This window comes from Kwoniella shivajii, chromosome 7 (genome assembly GCF_035658355.1).
Source record: "Kwoniella shivajii chromosome 7, complete sequence".
Lineage (NCBI taxonomy): Eukaryota > Fungi > Basidiomycota > Tremellomycetes > Tremellales > Cryptococcaceae > Kwoniella > Kwoniella shivajii.
In genome coordinates this window covers 1,077,476-1,088,465 of record NC_085914.1, presented here as the reverse complement: position 1 = coordinate 1,088,465, position 10,990 = coordinate 1,077,476, and the positions used below count along the sequence as shown (strand labels likewise).

At 40.7% G+C, this 10,990-nt stretch overlaps 5 protein-coding genes across 5 annotated transcripts; 2 read left to right on the top strand and 3 right to left on the bottom strand.

Moving 5' to 3' along the window:
• Positions 1-169: 169 nt before the first annotated feature.
• IL334_005520 (uncharacterized protein) lies at positions 170-1,415 on the top strand (the record flags this gene model as incomplete). The annotated part of the gene is made up of 3 exons (XM_062937232.1): positions 170-323; positions 401-1,266; positions 1,335-1,415. 3 exons carry the CDS (start codon positions 170-172, stop codon positions 1,413-1,415), a joined length of 1,101 nt encoding a protein of 366 aa, XP_062793283.1.
• A 150-nt stretch (positions 1,416-1,565) lies between these two features.
• IL334_005519 (uncharacterized protein) lies at positions 1,566-2,773 on the bottom strand (the record flags this gene model as incomplete). Its single annotated transcript, XM_062937231.1, has 3 exons — positions 1,566-1,586; positions 1,650-1,720; positions 1,810-2,773. The coding sequence occupies 3 exons, from the start codon at positions 2,771-2,773 to the stop codon at positions 1,566-1,568; spliced, it is 1,056 nt and encodes a 351-aa protein (XP_062793282.1).
• Positions 2,774-3,279: 506 nt separating this feature from the next.
• Positions 3,280-3,880, top strand: IL334_005518 (uncharacterized protein; the record flags this gene model as incomplete). The annotated part of the gene is made up of 4 exons (XM_062937230.1): positions 3,280-3,363; positions 3,490-3,589; positions 3,686-3,735; positions 3,836-3,880. The coding sequence occupies 4 exons, from the start codon at positions 3,280-3,282 to the stop codon at positions 3,878-3,880; spliced, it is 279 nt and encodes a 92-aa protein (XP_062793281.1).
• Positions 3,881-4,275: 395 nt separating this feature from the next.
• Positions 4,276-8,021, bottom strand: IL334_005517 (uncharacterized protein; the record flags this gene model as incomplete). Its single annotated transcript, XM_062937229.1, has 11 exons — positions 4,276-4,495; positions 4,608-4,750; positions 4,823-5,047; positions 5,123-5,273; positions 5,338-5,403; positions 5,476-5,632; positions 5,722-5,946; positions 6,036-6,508; positions 6,580-6,716; positions 6,776-6,991; positions 7,056-8,021. 11 exons carry the CDS (start codon positions 8,019-8,021, stop codon positions 4,276-4,278), a joined length of 2,979 nt encoding a protein of 992 aa, XP_062793280.1.
• Positions 8,022-8,851: 830 nt separating this feature from the next.
• On the bottom strand, positions 8,852-9,958 carry IL334_005516 (uncharacterized protein; the record flags this gene model as incomplete). Its single annotated transcript, XM_062937228.1, has 2 exons — positions 8,852-9,705; positions 9,772-9,958. The coding sequence occupies 2 exons, from the start codon at positions 9,956-9,958 to the stop codon at positions 8,852-8,854; spliced, it is 1,041 nt and encodes a 346-aa protein (XP_062793279.1).
• Positions 9,959-10,990: the final 1,032 nt, after the last annotated feature.

Sequence of the window (10,990 nt, the reverse complement as noted above, 5' to 3'; positions counted from 1 at the left end):
CGTACAACTCGGCGAAGCAATGTTCGTTCGTAATATCAAGAATACAGACACCTTCATCCTTTTCCCCAACCCATTGCCCATTGTCATATGCATCTCATTCTCGTCCGAGCCACTCTCACTGAACAATTCGTGAGATCAGCCATTCTATCCAAAGATTTGATTATCTGCAATGACGACACCAGCTCGTCACGTTCCACCTTGTCCTAAGCCGTTCACAGATCATATTGTAACGACCATCGAAGGTGTTGATATACCTATTCGTGTATTTCCTGGAAATGATAATGTGAAAGGCAAGAAACCATGGTTATTCTGGATCCATGGAGGTGAGTCTAGATTTCTTTATTTCCATAGTTCCCTTCATTGTGAAATCGCATAAGCTGATTTCGCAATCGGTTTACAGGAGGTTGGGTAGGAGGTAAACATTATATACCAAATGTATGGGTACACCCATCATTTCATCCTTTAGGCATTCACATAATATCAGTTTCATATCGACTTATACCTCAAGTAAAACTACCTGATCAATTCTCAGATATACAAAAGACATTCGAATGGTGTTTAACCAATCTTCCGCTTGTACTAGGAGAAGATCAAGTTGATATCGATAAGTATATCGTAGGAGGGGATTCGGCAGGTGGTCACTTCTCAACTTTGTGTGGTATAAAATTTAATCCTAGACCAAGTGTCGTGCTGGATTTATACGGTGTAATTGATTTATCAGACAAACATTATTCGACCCCTACTTCTTCTTCTTCTTCTCCGACGAATATTGACGAAGATGGAAATGGGGAAATCAAATTACCTTTTAATACACCTTTGGCAGAAATCATTGAATTTTCAAAAGAGCTCAATCCCAAGAATGCAGTAGTCACCTCTGCATGGACATGGGAACTGCTACCTTTGATGTCAAAAGAGCAGCTTGAACTGTTTTGGGGAACGAAATATAATCCATCTGAAAACGATAAAATCAGAATGGATTTAAATCAATATTACACTCAAAATGGTACACGTATTCGAGCGCTTTTTGGAGTTGATCAAGTTGACGATTACAGTCAAGAAGAATACGAGAGACTGTTAATTCAGTGGTCTCCTATCCATTTGATCAAAGATAATTATCCTCCAACTGTTATCATGCACGGGGATAATGATGTTGTCGTCCCCATTCAAGAAAGTATAGATTTCGCAGATAAGCTGAAAGGATTAGGGGTTGACGTAGAGTCTATCTGGTGTGAAGGTGGTGGGCATTGTTTTGAACAATCTATGGGGGTGAGTCGCTGTCCTGCGAATAAAAATTCAGTATGAGTGTGTGCTGATGAATCCTCAATCTGTTGCAGAGCCCTCAAGATCCAGGTTGGAATGAATATATCGTTCCCTGCATCGAGTTTGTCAAGAAACATCTGAGTTTATCAGAATGAGTGAATCCCCTTGAGATACTATACACCGAAACTCCGCTCTATCGAAGTGGATTGATAATCTCTCAAAGAGATTGGTGGGTATATGGAGGTTGAGAGATTGCATCATGTAAAACTGCATGTGCATGTGATACGATGTATAAAGTATATATTCTATCGCTTGACCCAAGTGTACTGTACGCGCAACAAGGCGAGTAAGTAATGAGACCACAATTGGAGAGAGATGAATGCACTTACTCCTTTCCTAGCCTTGGCTCTACCTGTCTTCTTTCTTTCGGTCATTCTAGTATCTCTCATGAGGGCGCCGTCTATGTCGAACGCAAATTAGCCAGTCGCTATCAATATGAAAAAAAGCATAATCATCGCGAGATGCGTCTAGTGTAGATTTCAGACTTACCGGCTTGTAAAACATCCCTTGCGTCCTCTTTCAGAATGCTCAAAGCTCTTGCGATACCAAGTGCTACAGCACCCGCTTGGCCTGATAATCCACCACCTCTCGCAAACCCAAATACGTTAAAACCACCTAGATATCCTGTGATTTTTAGCGGTCTCAAGATCGTTTCTCTATCTGATGGTCTAGGGAAATATTGTGAAAGTGGAATATGGTTTATCAATAAATCAGATTTGATTTTCTCATTTCCCTTGACTTCTGTTGATGTGGTTGTCGGTGATGTTGTTGATGTCGTTGACGTTGATGATGATGATGACGATGACGAAATTAAGAGTGAATTTGAAGGGATCAACCAGATTCTCGAACTTGACGTCTTCTTTCTACCACTTGAATAAGCTCTACCGAATTGATCTATTCCACTTTTATCTTGATTCAATTGAAATTTCTCGTCCTCATTGAAGTTTGAGGTTGATGTTGAGACTGATGTTGAAGACGAATGGTTCCTTTCATATTTATCCAAAGTTTGATCTATCTTATTAACTAAATCAGGATATCCAGCTAGATTTGATATATGTCTTAAGTGATGTAATTCAGTCAGTAACTCCATCACCTGTCTCAAGGTATTGGTACGAAGTTTCACTTGGAATAAAGAAGACAATTCTTCTTTTGATACCCAACTTGCTTGAGGTGGATTTATATGAGGTAAAGCGGAAGGTAATGGGTACACATTTGATTTTCTTAGACTTTGTTTGGTGTTGGTTATGGTTGATGATAGGTCTGAAAGGGATTCATGGAACGTTGGTCGTCCTGTGAAGAATTGAGGTGAAGTAGGTCTTGCTGGTCTTCGATTGGGTATATGATCATTGGACGTAAGCGGGGAATAAGGTGTAAGAGAAGCGTATCCCCTGCTTGCAGAAAGGGACAAGGTACGCAGTGAACGCAGAGACGATGAGGCGGTAGGGAGAGACATGGTGATGGGATTTATGGGAATATTGAGGATGGTCAATGGAAGACTGAATGATGACTTTGTTTCTATCGTTTGTGCATTTGGTCTGGAAAAAGTCAAGAGAAACGAGAATGAGCTTTTGGTGGGTTTATGATGGGGATGGTGATAACGTGGTTCACGATCATTTGGGTGGGGTGAGAGATGAAATATGCCACGTCATGCCTGTGTATATGTTTCTGGTTTGTGCCTTAAACTCTCCATTCACTCATTCACTCGTCGCTGACCAATTAATCTGATAAGATGAAATGTTTGAAAAAAAATATACATGGAGATGCACGACGATCGATGAACACAGAACATTGCATCTGAGATAGAGTCGCCTCCTCAACAGCATCTTCATCGGAAACTTCTTTGATAAGCAAAGCATTCCCCGGTGAACAGCTCAAACTTAAACGGCCATTCACAGGTTGATATCGCATCTATAAATTTCACCTCTCATACATATCATCTTACACAGATCGAATAGGAAAATGGACGTAGATGGAGAAACACAACTTTCCGTACTCCAAAGTATGGAAGACAAACTACGGTCCAATCTAAAGATAGATTTCGTAGTGAGTGAAAGTGATTCCCTATAAGCTGACCCCATCCACCCTAACTATATATATACTATCCGTTTTTCTCGTACCATTATCAACTTGCTAATCCTGTTATGTATATATATTGATATATTGAAATAGGAATTCGTAGATACGTCAGGAAACTGTGGATCTTCATATTCAGTCACTATAGTTTCACCTGATTTCGCAAAGAAGATGACTCTAGCAAGGCATAAATTAGGTAAGTTTTCCGTCATCTCATAGTGTTATCTAGATTGAAGGGATATATAAAGTATATATATTCATGACGCTGATATTAATTGTGGTTCTGTTCCAGTGAATCAAATATTGTCAGATGAGATAGCACAACTGCATGCTTTCTCACAGGTGAGTTTCGATTTATCCTAAAGCAAAGGTTTGAGAGGTTGGAGCTGGTTCATCGAAGCAAGGGGAATAGCTGATTGAGTTCTAATTCTGCTGGATATAGAAAACGTATACACCTGAACAATGGGAGAAGGAGAAGAGCAAATGAGCGATCGCTTGAGGCACCGTCAGCCTGTAAATCAACAGTGCAAGTGGAAGGATGAAAGAGTGAACAGAATCAGTAGATGGGAGTGACAATAGGTGCTCGCTCAAGATAACTTTGAAAAGTATGTACCTCGATCAAACCAGTCAAAAAGGGAAACGTAACATAGAATAAGTATCGTAAAATACCATGTATCCATTATTGCATCATCAAGTGTTCAAACATGAGCAGCCCCCATGGTGATGATTCAGAATGAGAGCTCTCAGAGCAGAAGTGCATTTCTATGTAAGAGATAATGCGTAAGTATACCATAGATAAATGATACAGGATAAAAGAAGGCAAGCGACGTTGAGTCTTTCGAAACCAGTGAAAGATTCAACATCTTTGAATACGTTGACAATCTAAAATCCAAACATCCTGAAAACCAAATACAACACACAACCAATGAATCTCAACAATGACAAGCCCAAAACAGCATAAAAGATGACTGTCAAGTAGGGATTAAAAGTCGTATTGGTCGCAGAGGTGAAATGGGTTGATACCCAAGTCGTAAATGCTGAAGAAGTGAATAAGAGTATTACAAGCATATTTGATCCTATAAAGAGGAGAACAACGTTTGTTCTAATATTGGTATCAAGAGAGTTAGCCATCATTTCGTTTACAATAAGAGAACAAGAAGAGTGACGAAGAAGAGAGAGCTGAGGGTGGTTTGAGGAAGACATATAAGGCGTACCTGAAATTCCTATCATCATCTGCTCGTTTAGTTTCGGCACTTCTCTTTTCAGGTTTTTCTTTGGCGGGTACTCTTAATTCAGTTCTGGCTTGTTGCCACAGAGCTTCCACATCCTCTTGTTTGGTTGGAAGAGCGACTTCTGCCTGATTACGCGTGAAGAATTAGGGTTAACTCCTGCTGCTCGCAAGTGTTTCATCAGATCATGAGGGACATACCATCTCTTTACCATCTTTCTCTACTTTCTTAGCTGAACCCAAGTCTTTCGAAGCTCCGTTATCACCTTTTGTACCCCAACTCACATCGTGTAAATTACACATTGCGTAAATGAGTAAGATGTTCACGTATGAAGGTAAAAGTAGTAGATACTGTACGAAAGAGGTAATCATATGCCATGGTTCGAAGTAGAGTATCGAAGATATCAGGTAGAGGCCGTATGTTGCCTGATTTGATGAATTAGAAATCAGCTCATTCTATTCGTTCCCTGGGAACTCTTTTGGACACGTGAGGATACTCACCATCAGAGACATTGCCAAATCCAAGAAAGTCTTATTCGCGAATAACCCACTAACATTTTTCCATCCCTCTACTGTATGAGGCACAGTTTGGTAGACCGTCCATCCAGCACAGTACAGTAAGAGACCTTGGCAGACGGCGAACATGAATATGCTATGATATATCAACTGTTAGGATATCTCTCTTGCGAACCTTCGCTTCGTTTCATTTTGCTCACCAGGTAGTATAGATATAGTTGGAACCTTGCGGACGGTTTCCAAGTGAGCATACCAACACTATGAAGCTGAAGGGGACGACAAGCGTCAGTTATGAACTGAGAATGGGAGATGATTCGCTTCCCCGCTTCCAGACTCACATTAAACCAATGTAAACCTTGTTGAAGACTTGGAAAATCTCATCTCCAGCTCCACCGAAGGGATCCGAGCCGCCTGATATAGAAGACGAGATCAAGAAGAAGAAAGCAAGATAGAACGAGGAGATCGAAAGCCAATTAAAGATGAGGTTGACTAGGTCTAAGATGATGTCACGTTCAGATGAGCTTGGGTTATGCCTGATGTAGACAACGATAATATAAGGTTAAGCAAGGACGATGTTTACTCACTGTAGATAGTCAAAACAGTCAAAGCGATTTTCCTGAAAAACCCATGTCCACTAGTCCATATCCTCCAAAAGCATACCATCGCATAAGTAGCAGCGAAGATGGAACCATTCAACCATCTTCTTCTTTGTGAGATGAATTCAGGTACCCGAGATGGTACGTCTGTTCCAGCTTTGGCAGATTTAACATACTGTAACCGCCATTTCGCGTTCTTTTTCACGACGATCTCTGGGTATGACAACGAAATTAGCCCTGAAAGCAAGACTTTACATCGATAGGTAGATTTACAGGCACACAAAAGAAAGATTGCGGCTCACCAAAAGCTAAAATTCTATCTTCAGCCAAGAACTTATTTCTATCAAAGATACTGGCTTCTGCTCCTGGAAGATTCATCATTTCACCATGGAAATAAGCGGCCAATGGACCTTTACCATCTGGGTGATTTGATACGGCAGCATATCTATATGCTGAAAAGGCACCTGGTAAAACTGATATCAAACCAAAAACAGATTCGAATGGTTTATCCAATATATTTGACATTTTATATTCGAAATTTTGGCCTGCTACCAATGGGTTGAATAGATATTTACCAAATTTACCTGTATCAGCAAATATCTCTCCACATGCTCCTCCGACATTTGGATGTTTTTCGAAACATTTATACAGTTCATATATCGATGTGCCGGTTGGTTTGGTTCCTACATCCAGTAATACGCATACGTTGGGTTTGATAAGTGGCCCAAATGCATTGAAGAACCACCGGTGTGAGTTGAGCTTTTTCTTATTTTGTCTAAGGGTGATGCGTTACGATCAGTGAGTTGCATGTACTCCCAACCATTCCTGAGAAAGGGTCGAACTCACTCCTTCAAGCAGAATAACAACTGAACAGGGGTTGATCCGAACCCCACTTCGCCAGTATCAGACACGACAACTTGCGAAGTGTATTCAAATATGTGCGCTTGAGTCTCTTTACCAGCGACATGATCCTTCATCACTCCCTATATTGTCACATCAACTATCAGCTCATCTCCGGAAACCCGCACGACAAGAAACCTACCTCGGCGTAAACACCCATCAGTTGCAGTACTTTCAGAACTCTGGGGTCGACCACTTTTCGTCCATCCGCAACGATACAAACAACGACTTTTTTCCATGCGTCTGGACCCCACGTTTTTGACTTTGAACGAGATGTCAAATGAGCAATATTCTTTATCACTGAATTTAGGGTTCGAAGGAGTAAATCAGAGGTTTCGTTGTACATTGTCATTACGATCTATGAATTACCGTTACTAAGTTAGCTGTTCTACTGATCGACTTATCCTCACATGCTGACTTACGAAAAGCTCCGTTTTTCTGCCATATAAATACTGTCTCAGGTTGAATTTCCTACTCATGAATTCGTCTGGATCACAAGTAGCAGCTGAATATCTTAGACTATTCATCTCACCATCCATCACACCTAAACCTTTTGAAGAAGATGGCATGACACCTTTCGGTACAGGGACATCCATTATCAAATTACCATTAAGTAAAGGGATTTGTTTAACTACTCTTCTCTCCAAAAGCTGGTTTCTCATTTGATGCCAATGTGACGTACCACCCCGACCGTTTCCATTGCTCACGTTCGACATTGGCGTATTAGACATTGATCTTGGAGGATATGATCCGTATTGAGTAAATATAGAGGGAACAGGTACGACTGATCCAACTTCCCATGATTTCTGTGGACTGGGATTAGATGCGAAAGCTGTTGTTGAGGAATACGATTTACTCTCATCAGGATAATAATCTGAATGTTGTGATGAGAACGATGGTCTAGGTTGATAACCTTGCGATTGTGATTGTGGATGTGATTGTTGCTGATAGAATTGCTGTTGTGGTTGTGGAGCTAGATTTCGATTGGGTGAAGGACCTCTGAACACTTCTCCCACACCTATACTTCCTCCTCCTGCTCCTCCTTGTCCGTTATAATCATGATTATACTGATTCGAAGTTGGTTGACCATACATTTCAGCGTGTGGATCCAATGGTGTCGAAGGCTGCTGATATCCTTGATCGTAATAATTATTATTGTTGTTGTTGTTATACCCTACTAAGGAAGGTGAAGATGAGGGTGCTCCACTATAACCATTCGCAGAAGGTGATGGAGCTCTATGTATATCTGTATAATAAGAATCTAAATGATCGTTACTATTGTATACTTGTTGCTGAGGCTTATAAGGTGACGGATGTGATTGATATGTAGGTGCAGGTGATAATTGCCTGTTATCCATTGGAGGCTGTTGATGGTATGGATAACTCATCCTGGCTGAAAGGTCCTATTCAAAGGAGTGTCGGCGAATATGGGTCAAGGAGTGTTATGTGTAAGGTAAGGTTATCAAAGAGGGTTGTTGATCTACAACCGGACTCTCTTTCCTTCTGTTGTCGATGTTTGATAACAGGAGGGAGGGGTTTAGGTGAGATTGCCAAGGAGACAGTGGGTGATCAACTCGGTAGAATCAAAGGATATCTTGTTTCGAAATCTGTGTATCGAGTTGAGCTAAGATACTCCGATGGCAAGACGAGGTGATGAAGATGCTGGAGCGAACGAACTATCAAAGGCCAGCTTTGATACTAATGAATGACTTAGAGTCGATGAATACAAATAGGGTAGAGGGTAGAACAATCAATCAATCAATGATTCTGAAACTGCTTCATTCCAATTTGGTCTGCTCAAATGCTCGAATTATAATAAATGAACAACGTCTCCACACTCCACACTGCGCTTTCCTTTCTTATGCAACTCCACGAGGGATTCACATACGCCACCGTCCATCAGCTGCGGGGTATTGGTAGCATCTACTCCAAAGAGCTCCCTGTAGTCTCTCTTATTCCTGAAATGTGATATCACGGTGAAACGCGTATAGAGAGAATTCTATTATTTGTGGATGTGAAACGCGTCGATGGAGAATAAAATCAATTATCGTTCCTGACCCCAGACCAAATGCCAAGCCGATTCACATGCATGCGAGCCGAACTCAGGAAGTGAGAGAAGTGCATGAGCATTACTTGATCTGCGTGTATATTATTGCATTATCATTTCCACAATCTACTTGAACCGATCTTAAGTCTACATACTTATGGAGATTGATCGTCAAATATCAAACTGCTCAATCACAAAGTTGATTCCACTATCAACGGCTTCTTCCCAACCTTGAATCCTGTTTGGTGGCTTGGACGGATCCAACAAACCATGATCGGCACCTTCTACCCAAGCTTTTCCGACTTGGACACCTAACTGTCTCAACTCTTCGTAGGCAGCATGACTCTCCTCGATGGGGACTACTAAGTCTTTGGTTCCATGAATGAAGAAAGTTGGGACTGTATCTTTGTCCAAGGGGAGTAAGAGATGTTTCTTGTTTTCCGGAATATGGTTGATTCTTTCTATTAAAGGGAATTGGTTGATCTTACTTGATAAACCATGTTCGTTGAGGATATAGTCAAGTAAAATACCTTTATGTTGCCAATCGACGAAAAATCCAACTCTGTTGAATTCATCTGTAGCTTGACGTTTCTGCATATCGATCTTCAAAGGTGCATCACTGACAACTGCACCACCATTTTCTATAACGAGTTTTTCAAGTTTGTCATGATCGAGCGCGAGGGCTTTATAATAATCGTTTGGATCATTGGGTTTAACCCAGAAATCCAAAAGGAAGTTTCCTGCCATACCATATAGTGACAAAGATACTTTGGGTCGAGGTAACACAGTCGCTAAAGTTGACGCTGCTCTAGCAGAATAGACGCCTCCTGATATACCTGATACACCGATTTTGGTCGTATCAACCCGGATGCCGATACCGTGGAGGTAGGAAGCGAACTCGCTAGATCCTGATGAGATGTATTGGAATAAAGTATGAACATCTTCGATGATATCGGCAGTTGATGAGGGATAAAGTAATCTGTGGTTGGCAGAAATATAAATGACACCTTTCGCATTGAATTTATCTGGAGAAAATCCGTATTGGTTAGCTTCAATTTACAAAATTAGATTGAGATTGACTGGTGACTTACCGACTAAGTATTGAGGGAAGAAAAGATCTTTTTTACCTCCAGCGACCATGCCTCCTCCGTGCCAATTGATGATCAACGGTAAGGACTTGATCTCTCCTTCAGACGAAGTAAGATCCGATGGTACGTATACATCGAATTGGACGCTGTGGGCGGGATCATAGGTGAAAGTGGCAGGTTGAGCGGACATTTTTATTATGAGTTTCAGTGAGGAATCTGATGTGTGAAAGTTCCAGTGTTGAATGTGAGTATGTGAAGTGATGAAAGAACAGACATCTCAAGGGTGTTTGAGCTTCTATTTATACCTGTTTTCATGCATCCATAGACTGTTCAACGATCCATAATCGCCTCTAAAGACTTGATGAAGCTTGATAAGACGAATGATATTTGGTGGTGAGGATGATTAATCACCTCGGGGTCCCGGATTCACCTCGGGCTTTTCAACTCGAACATCTTTTGCGATTATTATTCATCACATCATTCACTGGCGGATGTATCATCAACAACAATCGAAAGCTCATCATTCATCATCACCTCGGCCTCGTTGATGTAATCTTAGATGCTTGGTCATTACAGCAAAATGCATACTGATTGTTCATGCTCTGCAGAATCCATCACATGAGATGAGTTCATATGTGTCTTTTGTGTGGTTTCTTCCGAATGTGGTTATAATTTCTAATAAAAATGATTTCAACATCTAATTCTGTTATTCTTCTTGTAAACTAAAATTATCTTGTAATTGTAATTATAGTTCTATTACGCAATTATTTGTATTCAGGAAGTAATCTTTGTAGGTGGTTTATAGGCTAGGTTTATTACCGTATTCATGCATGTGCAAATTCATACGTAATCAAAGCGTACAGCATGGGCGGGAGAGGTGAAAGGTAATCACGAAAAAAACCTAAGGAGATGAACGGGGATTGTATACGAAAGAGATTAACTTATTCTGCTGAGATTTGGTAGATACACGAGTTATACATCATTACTCGTACTTATTGCCAGACAATACTCTATCATCAACACATACACTTTGTGCATAAGATCGATATCCCCTTTCCAACCCAAAGTCAATCCTTCAAGTCATACAAAGAAAGGCATTGCTCGATACGCATATACATTCGACCAGCACAATTATCTTGAAATCGTATCTATTTTCAAATTCAAACAGGTCGATAAGATGATAGGCGAATATCAGAGATCAATAGAATAACATTGGCTTTCG